This window comes from Anarrhichthys ocellatus, unplaced genomic scaffold (assembly GCF_004355925.1).
Source record: "Anarrhichthys ocellatus isolate YVR2014 unplaced genomic scaffold, GSC_Weel_1.0 scaffold153, whole genome shotgun sequence".
Taxonomy (NCBI): Eukaryota; Metazoa; Chordata; class Actinopteri; order Perciformes; family Anarhichadidae; genus Anarrhichthys; species Anarrhichthys ocellatus.
This window is the reverse complement of record NW_022280183.1, coordinates 168998-188385: the sequence shown is the minus strand read 5'-3', so window position 1 is coordinate 188385 and position 19388 is coordinate 168998. Positions and strand designations below refer to the sequence as shown.

Genomic DNA, 19388 nt, shown 5'->3' with positions numbered 1-19388 from the left:
AATTGTGTGGATGTAGATAGTCTGATGGGCAGGTGGTATGGTAGCCCCTTATGAATGGGTGAATGATGACAAGTATTGTGAAAGCGCTTTGAGTGGTTGGAAAGACTAGAAAAGCATTATACAAGTACATACAAGTACAGCTATACAAGTACGGCTGTACAAGTACAAGTACCAGTTACCATATTTGAGTTGGTTAGCGTGTTGCCGGCTCCGAGTGACATCCTGCAGAGCTCTGCACCTTTATTTCACAGGAAGAGAACACGATTGCACGGAGGACAAGCATTAGAAATAATGATAAAAATGGCCAAATCTACTTGCTGATTGACTAGTTAATATATGGAACTAGATGAGTCAGTATTACATTGAGACTGTTTCATAACCAGCTCAAAGTAAGTAAAAAATCTAAATATTCACAGATTCTCGCAGGATCTCGTGCCATGCAAGGTAAGACATGCAGAGCGTAGTGACTAAAGGTTGCTTCACTGAGCAACGGGCACAACTAGCAGCCTACTCCCACTTGACCCTTGATGCCTGCAGGAGTGTCCTCTTAGAATCATCTCTGTTATTTAGCACCTCTAACCTGTAGGAAGCACATTTAAATGCTATTGTCTAAAAAGCACTGCCTTCACTTTTAAGTTAAATGATTGCTTACATTTTTCTACATCAGCCTGAGATATGACTCTTTAATAGTTGGTTCAACCATATTATCAAAAAAAGATTTTCATGCTTCTGCCTCCAACAAACAATGGAGGTGAACAGAATCAAGTTGCTCCCGTTTCTGAACAGTTACCTGAAGAAGGCAGCGCTCCTTCCACAAGCAGCGGCAGCTTTCTCCATAGAACAGGCCGTCCTTGTTGTATGTCGATGCTTATCCACAGAGTTGAGTTGAGTAAATGAAACATTTCAGTTATGACAGGAAGAAAAAAAAGAGACAAGAAACCATGTTTCACTTCAGACTATATAAATATTTATTCATGTCAGTTCAGCTCTGGTATATCCACATGCACGCTACACTTGGTGGTGAAGAAGTTCTCCTTCGTGTGTAGAACTCATCTGCAGTCTGACATCTATTCATGTATCAAAGGTAGCTAGCTCAGTCACTTGTTGGAGAATACCTTCATGAGGTCAAAACAAGACAACCACTTCAGGTTCTGTTCAGCGCTCAGCACTCCTGAAGGCAAAGCAGCGCTCAGTAACGTATAGAAAAGGCAAACAACCCTCCATCAACCATATAAAGTGTTCTTTGCGTTCTTCCACAAGCTCAGTAGGTTTGAATAAAACAGTCTTTACAACACGCCGGTGTTAATACCCCCTGGTATATGATGTACATATTTATTTTTACACACTGTACGTGTATGTGTCTGTCAAATGCAGTTTTAACATGGTCCTCCACTTTGGGAGAGCTGAGAGGCTGAAGCATCAGGAGCAGGCTAAAGAGGGGGGAGCACAGAGGACAGCTTTCCTGAGAGACAACAGCAAGAGGCCACAGTAACAGCCAGGAGTCCTGCACCTTTCCTGTTTCTTTGTCAAACATCTGTCACTGAAGCTGAAGCATCATCCAGGGTGTGTCATGTAATCTATGATCTACGACATGAACATTGACAAAACACAGAAAGGCAGTTGTGTACATCCAGTCCTATAGAATATTAAGCAGTTTCAGTAAAGGTACAAGCAGAGAATATTCATGAGGGATGCGCCAATCCAACATGTCACATGGTAACTGCCGATACAATCATAAGATTCAGCGTTTCTTAGTTATAGTCATTGAATCAAAACAAGCCACAGAGTTGGTATCGTTAAAGACAACGTTCATCAGTGCATTCCTTATCTCAGCACACTGGATTAGATGCGTTTGATGTCAGGAGGGACATCTTAGAACCTCTGACAGAGCCAGGCTGGTTCTCCTTTATCTTCAGCTGAAGACAATAGATCTTCTAGCCTGTAGTGTCTCTTTGATCTTGGAAGGGTTAGTCAGTTGTGTTATTATGATGTGTCAATATCTCTTTGAAATATATTTTCAACTATATTTAAATGTTGTCTATGAATCAATTTTTGTGATTTCTATGATACTGATTTGATCTTCCATAATGTGTCTTATGTGTCATATTGAAAGTATTTTTCTAAATCATTAGTTTGATTGGTTGATGACAGAATGATGTCAGTTTGATACCAACATAGACCTCTTCGTCATGTGTTGCCTGATGAAGACTTTGCAGGATTTAAACATTGCCTGTTCACTTCTAATGAACCTTCTGGAGCTATATATACATACACACACTATATATTATAGTGTGCAGATACTCTTTGCTGTTACCTTAATCTACAAAACTTATATTTCAGGTACAAACTGTGCTGCACAATAACAGATATAATGGGTAAACCCTGGACCATCACTTCCTGTCTGATACACTTCTTGTCTCATCCACATGTAGGAACTCTGCAAACAAAGTCAACGATAACCAAACAAACAACAGTTCACGCTTTGACGCAGCACTTAGGAATATATATATACACATATATATACATTTACCATTTACCATATATAAATACATATATACATGTGTGCATATATGTGTGTGTATATATATATATATATATATATATATATAAGCAAGTTTACACAAGAAACCTGAACTGAATAAACTGTAAATGCATATCGACTCTCAGGTTTCAATAAAACAGCGTCATCAGTTCATGCATAGAGGAGCTTCACTGACAACACAACGGCTACGTATCATACTGAAGATCACTGTGTTGTTATGAAATATTAAAATCACATTTAAAAAATGCTTGAATAAAACCAAAGCCTGCGGTGAGTATTTACTGATTAATAAACATTGCTATTCATGGCCATCTATCAATCAATGAACTGATAGAAATACTTAATCTTAGCTCAGGAGCATCAGACATCTCTGTGGGCTGGACGCCATTAACTCAGGATATTAGATTCAATGTGTCTGTAACTTGTCAGAAGCCATTCCTACTTCAAACAAAAAGCCAGCCCTGTGACGTCCTTTAAAGGTCCATGAACATCTCACCCCTCATCCTCTTACTCCTCTGTGTACCTTCCACTATCCATCCTGTCCATCACAAGGGTTAGACTGGGCCCAGCAGTCCATGTGGAGTGTGTATGCGTGTAAGTGTAACTATTTGTATGCATAAAGGCTGCAGACAGAGTTTGAAGCATCTCAAAGTCCAGGTTTACTGGTAGAGCCTTTGAAGGTAAAGGGTGGAGTCGTCAAAGAGTGGGTTCTTCACCTCCATCTCCCCGGTCTAAAGAGAAAGGAACATATTCTGGGTAACATAGTTCATCATCAGAGATGACATTTGGGTTATAATTACGTTCAGGCTTTGTTTGAATGGGAATTAGATTCTGTAGATCTATAGTTCATATTAACGTAACACATACAGAGTAGGCCAGTATGCAAAGTGCATTTAATGAAAGCATTACTGGTTTCTACAGAGCAATTGCACATATCTCTATAATAAATATTAATATTTCATCCAGCATCAGTAGCTGTATTATTGGTATTTATTAATCATGTTACAAGTTGAGGGAAGTTAGACTCTGGGATACATAGATGATGACATGTTCGAATATGCTACAGTGCTATGTGTTAGAGATGGAATAAAAAGAAAAGCGTATTTGGTGTTTTTACAATGAAATGTATTAGAATTGCTTTTGTTTTGATCTTCATGATCTACTTGGAGCTGTGTTGGGACTTCACCGTGTGGCTGAAACAAATGAAGGCCTGCGTGGAGAGTGAACAGCCTGATTGTGTTGTCAGCACACCATCCCTGTTATCCCCCATCAGGCCTTAAAATCTCACCCATGTATAAGATTTGGGTCAAACCAAACACTGGTGCCTCATTGGATGAGGCCACAGGATGTCACTGTGACATGGCCATGACGTCACCAAGCTATATAAATTACTGCTCACCTCCCCTCTGTTCCGTCCATGTGACTCAGGCTGCTAATGGAGGTGCAAACACAACGCTGCTTTTAAAGAAAACCCTCGGTGATAGTCTGAACTTTGCTGCACGAACAACAGACTGGTTTTGGATCCCGAAGGAGGAAACGGATAACTTGCCCCGTGCTCCGCTACTTTAACCTGCAGAAGGAAGATTCATGGAATCCCCGTGCTCTTCAGAGGAACAGAAGGATAACTTCTACGCCTCGCTCTCTTGCTATTCAAGGCCACATTTGCCGGTCGTAGAAGGGACAAATTCCCTTAACTTCCGAAGAATTAATTCCCGCTGTTACACGGAGGATTTGTTTACCGCGTAACTCGCCAAACCAGTGGAGTGCCGTGTGTGCACTGGAAACACGCTAACTGCTATGAAGCAATCTCAAGTAAGAGACTTGAGTCTGGGCAGAGATCAGTCAGTGTGTTTGTAACCTTTTCTTTTCTTTTAAGTTGAACTGGACTGTTACGGTGCTATTGTGTATTTCATGGACCACCGAGTCCCGTTCAGTGTTGTGTAACATAACTGCTGCTGTGCTTTGTTGTGTTTAAATCCGCCACCGCGAGTAACGTCAGTAGCTTTACTTAATTAGTCAAAGGTCCAGCACCGCTGTTATGTCTCGCGTGGCGTAATCACTTACGTCTTACGAGACTACAGTATGTCGCCATTTTTGGAGTTTTGCGCAGCGTAGTCACTTCTGCAACTACGTCCGCCATCTTGCTCCTTCTCTTTTGCCCTCCCCCCTTCTTCTACACAAACACACCCTCACAAAAACAAACACACGCACACACACACCACGTACTTGTTTGTTACTTTTAGGTAGTATGCTTGTAGTCGTATAATAGATGTTTTTTGATTTATATTATTAGTTTTAATTGGCATTGTTAAGGTTATAAACTGTTATATTCTAAGGAGCAGTTTGTGTGATTATTTGTGTAATGTGTTGTAATAATAGCTAGATGCAGTAGCCTGTACTCGCATTAATACCTTCATTGTTCACTCTGAATGTGTATTAGTACTTTGACTATTGACATTGTGAGTGAACACCAATTTTGAGACATTCATCAAGAGATTGGTTATTGGTCCCTGATCCCAGGGTGGTGCCTCGTTAATATATGTTAATTATCTTAATGATATTAACACTTTTATTGATATCAATGATTTAGTTTTCATGCTTGCTAATAACCAAACGCGCTCCTTTTCGTTCCCAACAGCTGGTCCTGGATCGTTAAGGAGCGCGTTTGAGTTATCAGCAAATAAGAAAAACTAAATTATTGACATCAATAGAATTATTAATGTCAGTAAGATTGTTAACAATTATTAATAGTAACAGGGCAGCACCCTGAGATCAGGGACCAATAACCAAACTATAAATGAGGTCTCATAATTAGTGTTCACTCACAATGTCAATAGTCAAAGTACTATTAACACATTCAGAAAGAAATGTGAAGATTTGAATTCGAGCACAGACCACATATCAGTTATTATCACAACACACACGCACAGAGTGATCACAGACAGCTGCTCCTTAAAGTACAATGATCAAGTCAACTAATATCTAAAACTAACAACTACTATACATTTATGAGCATACTATCTAGAATCAACAAACAATATGTGGTAGGAGTGTGTGTGTGTGTGTCTGTGTGTGTGTATGTGCATGCTTGTAGTTGTGTGTGTGTGGGGGAAGAGCAAGAAGCTACTCAGACATAGCTGATGTAATTTAAAACGTGTCTGCGTCACGTGGGACTACACGTGGAAGATAGATCGGACTAAATGGAGGGGTAGTGCCGCACGTGACCACGCCTCGCGAGACCACAAAATAGCGAGTGACAACAGAGATTGCGTTATCTACACTTGTTTGAGGTAGTTAGCTCAACCAGTGTGTGCGGGTGTAACTGTGTGCGTGTGTGTGGGTTAGTAAGAGAAGAGAGAAAGCAAACGAAACAAAAGAATCCTCCCAAACAAGGCAGATCCTCACTAAACTAAAGAGATTGTTACTCATTGTCAGACAGCGACCCGACGAGCGAAGCTGGCCAGGAGCGGTTCTGATGTTTTTACTGATAAAACCACAATCTCCTGCTCCACTCGCCGTGACTGATCTATCAGTATGAAATACACAGTATAACAGGACTCGGACGTCAAGCGAGCATAACAACACGTTATAACAATACAGTAACTTCAGCAAAACAAACCAGGTAATAAACACACAAGGACCTAACGAAGCCCAGACACCGAGCTGAACCTCTTATGGTGAGATGACTTCTTAATGGCCGACGTGGTCCTTCGAGTCCTTAGTTAAACTCAGGTGCGCAGCTCCAGGCTGTGCACGATAACACCTCTGTGTTGGCAGAGTTTTCCTTCGTAACATAAGGGTATTCTTCTTCCTTATAACCGGCACAAAGTCAACGTTAACGGGGAGAGAACGGGGCAGAGAAGTTAAACGTTCTCCGTCTCAGGATCCAAACACAAAACAAAACAGTGTTCAGTGTTCATTTAGCAAAACTAAGACTGACCTAGGATTCTTTAAAAGCAGCAAAGCTGTGTTCTTGCCTCCTTACACCGACGCGAGTGAGACGGCAAGGGTGGGGCGTTCAGGTGGCTCTGGTGTTTTATCAACTCTGTGACATCCGGTCGTAGAACCGGAAGTCAGCTGCACAGTCCCGGCCCTCGACCAATGGGAAACCAGTGCTGCTTCCCCCACACACGATGAGTCCTCGAGTGTTTTGATGCGTTGTGTGGACGGTTCATACATGCCTCTGTCTGCGTTCAGGCTCTCTTCTCATCCCACTGTGGGAGGTCATGTTTGAGCATTTTGAGGCTGCTGTCTCTGGGCATTAAGCTCCGCCTCTTCAGCAGTGCCTGGCTCCAAGCTCCTCCCACAGTCCAAAGACATGCAGCTCAGATTAATTGATGGCTCTAGATTGCCCGTAGGTGTGAAGGTGAGTGTTTGTCTGTTTCTATGTGTCAGCTCAGACAGCCTGGTCACATGTCCAGGGGGAACACTGCCTTCCCCAATGGGAGCCGGGACCGAATATTTCATTCCCTCAATTTTGGTGAACAGTTTCCTGCTGACAACACGGATTCAGCATTGTGGATGATTGTACGGACCTGATGATATACACACTATAACTTTCCCAAAAGATTTTGATGAATGAGTTTACTCACAGGTGCCAATCCAGGACACTCGTACACTGTAAAGTCTCCATCCTCGTTCTCCTCGTCTGTCGATGCTCCTGAGTCAGGAACCTTTGGCTCATCCCTGTGTCTGCAGAGGTCACAAACACACAGGGTCATAACATATTCAGAGGATCACACCGCTTCGATGAGGCAGAGAGGGCAGGGAGGGACCAGGGACAAGGGACAGGAGACAGACACAGAGACATGAGTGTGTCTGGGTTCAGAGGGTAACTCACTTCTCCAATGAGAGCATCTGCTGCTTCTGGTGTTGGTAGTGGTACATCTGGGCACTGTGGACCAGCTTCTTGTCCCCAGGCTACAACACACCAAGGGGTGGAGGGGGGGTTAGAGAGTCAGAGGTATTCATCCACCTCCAGCATCACTGTTCAGTCGACTCTCGTTTCCCAGCATGTGTCCGTACGGCACGTGTTCAAGTGTGTTTGTTCTTTTAGGTGCGTGTTCTACCAGCAAGAAGCTGTTGGATAACATTGTTAAGGAGGCGTCCAACATCAACCAAGGAAGCTTACAGTTGACATGTGATGATATGCCGGCCTATTTAACAATGTTTTCCGTGTTAAAAGAGCTCTGGAGCGTTTTGAACTGACACCACACAGATGAAGGTCACAGCTACCGGAGGGTGGGTGCTACACTTCCACGACAACGCTGACGGTCAGGACGGCTGTAAGCGCCGAGTTCACACGTCCACATGCACTAACTAACTATGTGAACAAAGAGGAGGAGCTCTGATAACCTCTCACACACAGAGGGAGAGTGGTAGACATTACTCTATATATCTGTACAGAGATGATAGTTGTTTGATGATATATTGATGCTCTGAATGTTAAAGCTCCTTTAAAGATATCAGTGTTTAGAACAATGGCATTGATTCACAATGGAACATGTTTTGGTCGGTATTCTAAACAGGTGCTTTATTCAACAACGAGTCCTTTTCTTTCCTTTACTCACCAGACTGTCGAAGGCTCGGCCTCTCATCATTCGATACGCAGAGTATTCCCCCTTCTCAGTCAGATGAACACCTTTCTGCAATCTGTACACAAAGTTCACTAAGTACTTGAATTCTGATGTTTTTGAAAGCATTTGGTGTTTCTTTGTGAATTATTGTATCACTGGTGCATGCAAAGTAGGAGATTTTAGAACTATGCAAAATAAAACCTCTGAGGTTCATTCTTAAAATGTAAAGTCAGGATGTTTTTCCAAGATGTTAGGAACTAAACGGATCCTTCCACTCATTTCTAGTGAATCCAATTTTCTAAAGATTATGATTTTGCAACACAGAATAAGGGGAGAGCACTATCTGCTATAGGACTAAACTCTGAACAATACAAGGTCTGATACCTCATTTAAAAACACAGCATTCTGTCTTTTCTTATTTGTAGTAGAACACAACCAGGGTTGATTTATTAATGGAGCAAATATGCCAATAATGTTCTGCTTCTAGTGGCTCAAATGTGAATATTGACTTTGCTTTGTTTAAACAGAATATCTGTGTTTTAAACTGCTGGTCAGACAAAGCAAGCAACGATAAGACGTCTCCTTGAGATCTCAGAACGGACCAATAATATAAATCAATTTAATCAATAAAGTTATTGGCAGATTAATCAGCAATGAAAATATTGTTTATTGTAGCCTAAATTGAAGTTAGTTTTAAATAATACTCAACATGTAACCTTAATGTGTCGACTCATAATATTAAATATCTATATATTTAGTGAAATCCAAGAGGGACAGAAATGAGTGTAGTGCAGGCGTGTAGAGAGGGAGGAATAGATGTCTTACCTGACCCAACAGGTTCCTGCTATGATCAAAGCCAGCGACGCCACCACGATGAAGACACTGCTCATGACTGAGAAGAGACACATGCACACAATAAGGGGGAGAGCATGCTGCTTAGATCTGTAGGCATCCATGGAAGACATGGTCCCTGACTGAAAGCTCTGCAGCTGTGTCCAAGCAGAGCGTGGAGCTCAAAGAAGAGAAAGTAACTGAATGTCAATGTGTCGCTAATGGTCCTGCAGTATCAACAGTACAAACAGCTTTGATAAGAGTGATGCAGTGAGGAAGAACAAATCGACAGTAACACATAAGTTCTGTTGTGTACAAGTCCATGAAAGATCTGAGGTCAGTCCCAAGATGTCAGAGCTTGCAGCGCTAACATTTCATCTCACAAAGGAGCTCATTCTGGTAAACTAATTCTGATACTAACTTGTTTGTAGTCCTAAGACAGTTCAATGTCTGTTCCTGGAAAGATGGGTGTTGTCTAAGGATATATTTTTTCCCATAATTTTATTTCTAGGACTGAGATCAGGGTAGGTCGAATGGATTCCTGGCTTTTAGTTTAGGGAGCGGACTGTGAGTCCAGCGTGAGAGTGAGTGTGAGGACACTTCCCCCTGACGGACTGAGACTAATACAGAGGAACTGGTTGCACAGGGAGATGGCAGCTAGTATAAAGAACCTGATGTAATGTTTTACTGAATAAAGATTTCCCGGTTGTTCTAATTTTAAAAGCACAGTCCCAGTGCAGTTACACTAGATACATGTGTTACAGTGTGTTGTACTGCTGACTCCCTACGTATCACACCAGCTGATGACTTTTTGTATTCTTTGATCGATCTTGAGGCCAATTGTTACCCTACATGCGCTGTTGACTTAAAGAGATAACGACACGTATGCCTTTGCAGAAAGTCAGTTTAAATAAGGCTCTCACTTTAAATCTACGAGTTTCTATTCATGCAATCAAGACCTAAATAAGCTCTGTTTTTAATCCAGTCTGTCCTAATTGTCTCACCAATTTCTTGAAATAGGAAAATAAATGTGTGAAACAGGAATCAACTGGGCCACATTGTCAAGGTGGGGAGTGAAACCACTGAAGTCTTCCTTTAGATCTTTAGCTGTCAAATCACATGAGGAGCTGAATCAGAGAACATCTGTGCGAGCTCTCTTAAAGGAACCGGACATCCTTCCCTCTTTATTAGAGATAAAGATTTCTCAACAATAGGTTCAGGCTTTCATTAATTCCATAATAAGAGCTCTTTATTCTAATTCACTGGAACTTGATTGGAGCCAAATCCAGGCCAATAGTTTTGGTCTTGAACTTTGAAAAATACAACAATGTATTCAAACTAAAAATAAGTGAAGGAAAAGTTTGTTTGCGTTAAATATAATTTTGATTCAGTTCTGGAATTGTTTTGATTAAAATATTAATTTTCATTTTCCACTTTCATATATATTTTTAAATTTGAGGTCTTATATTTTTCAGATTCAAATCTTTTTTTCACTTTCAGACTTTTGGCCCTGATCTGTCATGGGGGGCGTGGCATCAACTGAGAGGGGCGTGTCATCATGAGTAGCGTAACAAAGAAGGCTGTGTTCTCTATTGTGTGGATAGTACTTTTGATCTCATCAAACGTCTTCTTGTCCTCGTGAGTTTTTACTGAGTTCACATTTCAGGCGGCCTTGCTGCAAAATGAACATCCTCTTGTGGGACGCTAAAGATGTGAACTAAAGTGAACTTAAACAGTCTCCCAGGCTAGTTTAGACACATTTTACACCACTGGATGATGATCCCTTAAAATCATTCAGATGCTTGCTCAGATGCTGTATTAATATCTATTAATATACTTGTTTTTGTTTTTCATACATGCGTTACCTGTAAAAAAACGAATCAAACCAAATCTCACTCACAACAATACTCAAGTCACAACTACAGTTACTTCTTTAAGCACAAGAAGTACAACTCCAACAGGAAATGAGCTCATGGCCCAAGGACATGAAGACTCACTGATGAAGACATGATTATTAGAGGGGTGGGGGAGGATGATGGGGTCGCTGAGCAGCACGGCAGTGTGGTTGGTGGTTGGTGGAGCCACGCTGCTGAACGAGACGTTTGTGGGCTGCTCTGTGGGAGACGCTCTGTGGGCGGGGCCGGCCTCAGTGAGCTGTTTGGATTTGGGGTGAGAGAAGTCTTGGGGGCGTGGAGCTGAGATAAGGAATACAACGTTATATGTCAGCAGGGATGTAGGGGTACATATGAATATGGGTGGAGTAGTGGCCTATCCTGTACCTGGCAGCCTGGACTCAGTTCTCTGTTCACTGATGATGGCAGAGAGGAAGTCGATCTCCTCATCCAGCTCAGGATAAACGCTCACCTTACCTGGAGGAACATGGAATCAGGATCCGTCACGGATTTAACAAAACACTAACTCATACAAAGGGTTAATCAAAACACTCATTATTATTCCAAGCCTCAAAAGAGATGAAACTACGTAGTAGGAAGATCCCGCCAAAAACACAAAGAACAAAACTGAAGCAACAACAGAAACAGACAGTTTGTTGCTGATGAAGATGGTAAATGAGGTCAAGTTATAAACCAGTGGTATGTAGAAGGTCAACTCAGTGATTTAACAACGCACGACCACAAAGTTGGGTCAGATGATCCTGACTGTTAGTCCCTGTATGGGTCAAATTGATAAAATGACCCCGCTTCCCACAATGCAACTCAGTAGCATCTTTTGTTAGAATGTCCATGCCTAATAAATATCCATGTTTTTCAAACTACACAACCACAGTTTAAGCAGAAATAACTAATGATCATTAGAGTTATTCTTTCAGAGCCATAGAAGACAGAATACAACTGATACACAGGCGGTTCAGTGATTCCTCTTTCTTTCATTCTCTTTGTTGGTTTCGATGTTTATATTTGTGTAGGTTGTTTAAAACAGAATGAAACTAAACAAAACTCAAAAACTGTACATCAAATGTATAATTGGCGAAGTGCCCCTCTAAGGTCAGACCATCAGCGCTCCCCCCCCTCACTGAAAACATGTTTTACCATCATGACCTCATCAAGCGAGCACAGCTGAGGGGAAGTTAAACAGATTCAGGAGCATGAGTTAGCTTTTTAACCATCTGGACCATATTAAAGACCAGTTATGGCCATTAAAAGACAAGCAATCATTACAATCTTCTTCCATCTGAATTCTGTCAAAACAGCTGGTTGTTTAATAGCTATGTTAGCATGGAGCCACAAGCCTCCTTTAAACAAATATATGATATCACCCAACAGAAAAGCTGACCAGCATGCAAGCCACAGCTGTTCACAAGTCTTCATAAGCAGGCCTGCCCTCCGATAGTCTGGCGACCTGTCCAAGGTGAACCCTGCCTTTGACCAATGTCCGCTGGGATCAGCTCCGTGCCCCACGCCACCGTGAATATAAAGCCATTAAAGATAACAGATGGACGGATAAGCTAACTCGAGCAAGATACAGCTCGTTCAGGTCTATGAATGCAGATCACTAAAATGGCACAACAATCCAACTTCTTACTGTCAACACTCTACAGTAAATAGTATTTTTACACAACTGACACCAGGTCATTTAGACACATCGACATGGAGGAGCTGGGGATCGAACCGCTTCTTCTGAGTGGAAGACGACCCGCTGTAGGCAGCCGTGCCTTTAGCTCAGAGGTAGTGATGGTGCAGGAGGAGTCCCGGGGAGGACTGGAATAAACACGGCGAAAGCTGCTCTGATACAGCCGCAAAATAAGAGCGAGAATAAGAATAAGATAAATATAAACATAAAGGCCAAATTCAAGTCGGTCGACTACCATGGAGCTTTAGGGCCACCGTTAATAATCTGAGAATGAAGTCAAAATATTACGAAAAGAAGTTTTATGAAACTAAATCTTTAGTAACTCAAGTCAGGTCTCATTCTTGTGTCTTACGTCTAACTGCAGTCGGCTCTGCAGCCAACTTCAAAACTGTAGTCTAGAAGGTGGAGTCAGCTATTCTAGAAACAGATTGTTGGCGTTTGAAATGGACTGTTCCTCTTGCTCCCACTGCCTTTCTCTTTGTACATCACTGTCCTGTGCAAGGTCACACATGCCCTATGCTGCTTCCCATCTACAGAGCCAAGGAAGTGTGTGAACACATCAGAACCCACAAACAGAGCAGACAGCCAGCAGACCGTGAGGAGTAGATTGGACTAGAATCCCTGACTGCTGCTATCAACGGTTAAAATGAGTCACACTGGCATTCAATGTGCTCCTTCTTCCTAAAAAACGATCTGAGTCACACAGATGAACTGACATTAGCTCTATGGCACGACTGCTGCTGAATGCTGGGGATTGGAGTCGTTTGTCGATCTGGGAATACTGCGGAGGGTATTCGGTGTATTAAAGAAAAGATAACCTTTTGCAGTCTTGATTGTTTTAGTGAGTAAAGCAGTCCTCATGTCGCCACTGTGCTGTACTGCAGAGAAACATCACACCGCGAGTTTACAGCACTGATGACTGTTAATTAGGAAGTCACATGGGCGTGAGAGCTGAATATGCCGTATGTGTAAGTATATGTCTCTTAGAGTGTATGTATGGCGTTCATATGAGAAAATATATATTAGCCCTGTTCTTCTGAATTAACCTCAGGTCTACGTTAAAATCATGAACAGAAAGCATCACTAGAGCAACAGGGAGGAGAGAGAGGAAGAGGTTTTTTTGGTTTTTAAAGTCCCTTTATTTCACTATTGCAGTGAAAAACAGAAACACTCTAAATCATCTCTTAATAATCAGAAAATCAATAAAATAAAAACAAATAACCAAAAAATAAAGCACCAAAGAACAAATAAACAATCAATTTCAATGATCAATATGTTCAGAAGTTCACCACCCGCACCCACTGAGCATAAAATGCTCCCAGTAGTCCATCTGTCCCTGAAAGCCTGTAAATCGTCCACTGTCTGGTAGTAGGTGTGTTCCACCCTGAGTCGGGCTTTCAACAGTCCCTCCAGAACTTTCACCGGATCCTCACTACCGGCACCCCGAGCCCGATTCTTCCGTGTCAACCAGATGGCCAACTTGGCAGAACCAGATAAAAAGTTCACCATTGTGTGGACAGCCTTCTTTTTTGAGCAGTATTTTGGACCGAAGATGAACAACATAAAAGAAAAAACCTCTCCAAGACCCTGAATCCATCTTTTTAACCGTTCAAAGAGTGCTGAGAGCCGAGGACACTGAACAAACAAGTGTTCCAGGGTCTCAGTCTGACCGCAGAAATAACACTCCTCCCCAATTTGTGGATCCAGGTGTGCCCGGTATCTGTTGGTGGCTATAGCTCTATAGTCCGTTTTTCAACGGGCAGCTTGTACATGCACCTCCAGCTGCCTCTCGGGGAAGAACCTGGGCCAAAGAACTCGGTCCACCTCGACTCTGTCAACCCTGCCAGAGAGCGGAGGTTCACAACCTTTACACAGATTTCATAGATAGCATTTTTCTCTGCTGCCTGAAACTTGTCCAGGTGAGGGGTTGTGAACGTCAGCAGCTTGTTTCCTCCCCCCTGCCAGTCCCCCACCGCTGGGGCAATGAGCAGAGTGGGGAGGGTGTACTCACTCTCTTCATCCCATTGGTCAGACAGAGTACAGTTTCCTGCAACTGCTCTCAGGCGTTGTGGCAGGGCGGCACAGACCTCCTCCACTATTCTATTGGTCAACCTGACAGACGTGATGTTAGTGTTCTGCCTGAAGGTGACCATAGATGCTGCTGTTAATGACATCTTCACCAAATGTCCCAGTTTAGTGCAGCCGGCTTCTCTCAGACGAGTTCTCAGGCTGGCAGACTGCAGCGTTTGGGTTCTAATGAAGCTGTTGAAGAACAAAGGTTCCTCCAGCAGCCACACGCCCGGAGTCTCATCAGCTTTACGTGAAATGTTAAAAATCTGCCACGCCTGCAGAACAGAGCCGTAGAATGGCGTCAGCCCGGCCAAGTCCACTTCCTCAGGTTGTAGGAGAAAGAGCTGCTTATCATATCCCAACCGCCCAGCTCTCCTCAGCAGCAGTCGAGCCGTGTCCATCCAGCTGGGGCCACAGCCATAGAGCAGCTTCTGTGCAGTCCGGAGTCTGAAAGAGGCGATCCTGGACTGGATATGGATGAGACCTTGCCCCCCCTCTGCCACAGGCAGATAGAGAGCTGCTGCACGAACCCAGTGCCGGCCGGACCAGAAGAAGTCCACGACAGACCTCTGTATCTCTGCTATGAGGCCTCCAGGTGGCGTCAGAGCGATGAGTCTGTGCCACAGAGTCGAGGCAACCAAATTATTAGCAACCAGAACTCTTCCCCTATATGACAACTGGGGTAGTAACCATCTCCACCTAGAGAACCGAGCACACACCTTCTCCTTAACTCCCTCCCAGTTCTTTTTCTCAAAAACCTCAGAGCCCAAAAACACACCCAGCACTTTTAGACCTTCTTTTCCCCACTGAAGACCTCCAGGCAGATGAGGCACCGTCTGATGTCTCCACTGACCCACCAATAAGGCTTCAGATATTTCCCAGTTCACCCGTGCAGATGAAGCCCTCTCATAAAGAGACAAAGCATCCTGCAGACATAGAACATCTCCCTGGTCCCTGATGAAGATGTTTACATCATCAGCATACGCAGACACAGCGAGGGGACTACAAAGACTGGAGGACCCAGGCAGTGACAGACCACTGAGCCGACTTCTCAGCCTGCACAACAGAGGCTCAAAAGCGAGGCTGTATAGTTGCCCTGAGATAGGACAACCCTGCCTTATCCCTCGCCGTACAGGGATCGGTCGACTCAGGCCAGCTCCCATTTTGACCATACATTCAGCACCACTGTACAGCAAACCCACCCAAGCCAAGAACCCATCACCAAGCCCAAAAGCCCTGAGTGCAGAAAACAGATATGCGTGACCCACCCTGTCGAAAGCCTTCTCCTGGTCTAGTGAGACAATACCTACATCGACATCGTGGAATTTACATACATCAAGCACATCACGGATGAGAAAAATATTGTCCATAACTGTTCTATCTGGGATACAGTACGTTTGGTCACTATTTACAACCACTTCCAGGTAGTCTCTTAGTCTGTTAGATAAGGCTCTGGAAAGCACCTTATATTCTGTGCAAAGCAGGGCCACTGGTCTCCAGTTCTTAAGAAGGGCCAAGTCGCCCTTCTTGGGCAGCAGGGAGAGTACTGCCCGCTGGCATGAAACAGGAAGTGATCCTGTTTTAAAACATTCCATCAAAACAGAGTGTAAGTCGGAACCGATAATGTTCCAGAATTTCTTAAAGAAATCCGAGGAGAGACCGTCGATTCCCGGAGTCTTTCCTGAAGCCATCTGTTTCACTGCAACCGTCAGCTCCTCCAGCGTCAGCTCTCCGTCCAGCATAGCCCTCTCTGCTGGACTGAGCTGGGGAAGACCCTCCAGGAGCTCCCTACTGCTCTCCGTACAGGATTGCTCTTCCCCAAAAAGAGCAGCGTAGAAGCCCATGGCATGGGTCCTCATCTCCCTCTGGTCAGTGGTTATCCTGCCTCCTGGGAGCTTCAGACAGGTCATCCGCTTCCTCTGCGCCACCGATCTCTCCAGGTTGAAGAAAAACGAGCTTGGGGCATCCATGTCCTTCAACTGGAGGAAACGGGACCTGACCAGAGCTCCTTTCACTCTCTCTTGCAGGAAGGAGCTCAACTCCAACCTCCTCTCCTTCAGCAGCTGGCCCACACCGGGATCTGGGTCTCTCTGGAAGCCCTCCTCAATGATCTTTATGTTGGCTTCAAGGTCTTTAACAGCGGACTTGATTATAGCGGTGGCGTTTGAGGTGTACTGCTGGCAGAACACACGGATCTGCGCTTTTCCGACTTCCCACCACTGTTTCAGAGAACTGAAACAAACTTTTTCAGTTTTCCACTGCTGCCAAAGAACCCCAAAACTCTGACAAAAAGTGCTGTCCTGTAGAAGTTTATTATTAAAATGCCAGTAGGAGCTAACCCTTTCACCTGGTGAGGTTATCAAACCTAAACTGACGAGGTGGTGATCGGTGAACCCAACTGGACTGATTGTGCTGTTCTTCAGTCTGGAACTGAGACTGCGAGAGATGTAAATTCTGTCCAGCCTGGCTGCACTGATCCTGTCGTTGCTGACTCTAACCCATGTGTACTGTCTGTCTAATGGGTGTTTTATTCTCCACGTGTCCAACAGATCTAAGTGATGTGATGACGTTGTGGAGACTCTGAGCTGACTGTGGGTGTGGTTCCTCACTGTTCCGGTCTATGGTGAAGTCTAGAGTACAGTTAAAATCCCCTCCGATGATCAGTTGCTCCTGATGGCAGCTCTGCAGTTCGTTTTGCAGCGTAGTGAAGAAGCGTGCTCTTTCTGGCCCCTGATTCGGTGCATATATGTTCACGAAGCAGTAAAGCGAGCTCTCTATCTCTGCCCTCACCATCAGCAAACGACCCTTCACCACCTCAGTGACAGACAGGACGGTTGCGTTAGCTGCTGTTCTAAACAGCACGGCTACCCCGGCACTAAGATTGGTGCCGTGGCTCAGGGTGCATGAGCCCTCCCACCATAAACCCCAGTCTACTTCATCTGTTGGAATGGTGTGAGTTTCTTGCAAAAAGAGGATGTCCAACATTTTTTGATTTACAACCTCCTGTATTAATGCTCTTTTATGCCCGTCCCGCCCACCATTGATGTTTAAAGATCCTAAATTGAAGCTCTGCATAGAAAGGTCAGAGGATGGAAGGAGGTAAGACAAGATAAGTAAGCAGTGGAAAGTGGAAACCCCCGTGTGACACATGATCATGTTAAACTGTCTTAGTTTTCTGAACTCTTCCACTTTTCCTTACTTTCCTCAAGATTGTGATGTGTTTCTTTAGGCGGAAGCGCTTTTTTCCATCTAGAAGGTCCAAACCCACCTTTCTCTGCACCACCCCAACAGATCGTATGAACTTCTCAATGTCAGGGAAATAATCACTCACTTTTGCAGATCTATTGTAAGTTACATCCAAAAACGAGTTTATTTCCTCTAGTGAATACAGATCAGTGCTTTTAATGCACGTTTCAGAATTAGATGCAACATCTGATTCACTCTCATACTCCATGTCCTCTCCTTCACAAGACAGCTGGCTGTTGGACACAGACCCTACACTCTGTGCTTCATCTAAGGCTATGGTGCGATGTCCACCTGCTGAACCTGTAGCTGCCTCTTCACAGACTTCTACCGACTGTGGTGGTGCTTCGGTACCACATGTAGTGAGGTTCTGCGCCACCACAGAAGCCTGCTGGTTGTAAGACTGGCCCTGATCCTCCTTATCGACATTATTGTTATCAGCAGAAGACGAAGAAACGCCGCCGACCGCACCGGCAACAGCCGCCGCGACCGCGGCCGCAGCCGGAGCCGGAGCTGCAGCCGCAGGAGCCGCAGCTGCAGCCGCAGGAGCCGCAGCTGCAGCCGCAGGAGCCGCAGGCTCCGCAGCCGGCTCCGCCTCCGCGCCTCTCTGCCGCTTGTGCGGACACGTGAATCGTTTGTGTCCTACATGTCCACACTCAAAGCATTTGATCTGTCCCGAGCTAGCGTACACCATGTATGAACCCTCCCCGTGTTTAACCCTGAAGGACACCTCCAGTGTTTGTGTAGGTGACTCCAGGAACATGAAGACCTGCCGCCTAAGAGACAGCACGTGCTTCAGTTTGGGATCCTTACACCCCAAACTGACTGTTTTAAATCCGCTGGCAAACTTCCCAAACCTGCGCAGCTCATTTTCTAACAGCTCGTTCGGTATAAACGGCGGAACACCGGACACGGTGATCCGCGTAGAGGGCACTGAGAGCGGAGAGACCTGCACGAAGCTGTCCCTGATGAACACGCCGCTCTCTATCAGCTTGTGGACATAAGCCTCGCTCGCCACGAACACAACCACAGCTTTATTCATGCGAGATGCAAAGGAGAGTTTGTCATGTCCCACCTGCTCTCCACAGCCAGCAGCACCTCCTCTACTGACACGCTGCTATCCGGTGGAACTACCCGGACTCCCTGCCGGATTGACGGGCGTGGCGTCTCGGAGGACGCCATCCTCCCGAACAACGCCAAACACCACTAATCACACGTTCTACCGATAAATACACTGCTTAGTATCTTACCTGCTCATGCGCAGAGACAGAAGAACAGAGGAACAAAACCCAAAGCAGTGAAAGTACAATCAAACCTGCGCGCCACTCTCACGTCCACCACTCACACTCACACGCAACCGGAAACAGAGGAGAGAGGAGAGAGGAGAGGAGAGGAGAGAGGAGAAGAGGAGAGAGGGGAGGAGAGGAGAAGAGAAGAGAAGAGGGGAGGGGAGAGGAGACGAGGGGAGAGGAGAAGAGAGGAGATGAGGGGAGAGGAGAAGAGAAGAGAAGAGGGGAGAGGAGAAGAGAAGAGGGGAG

General features: G+C 44.6%; 1 protein-coding gene across 1 annotated transcript; it reads right to left on the bottom strand.

The window, feature by feature from the left end:
* Positions 1–944: 944 nt before the first annotated feature.
* On the bottom strand, positions 945–11328 carry npdc1b (neural proliferation, differentiation and control, 1b; the record flags this gene model as incomplete). Its single annotated transcript, XM_031877886.1, has 7 exons — positions 945–3273; positions 7135–7234; positions 7383–7462; positions 8113–8194; positions 8944–9010; positions 10947–11144; positions 11229–11328. Coding segments are annotated over 7 exons (699 nt in total), but the record flags the coding sequence as incomplete, so codon positions are not given.
* Between the last annotated feature and the right edge of the window lie 8060 nt (positions 11329–19388).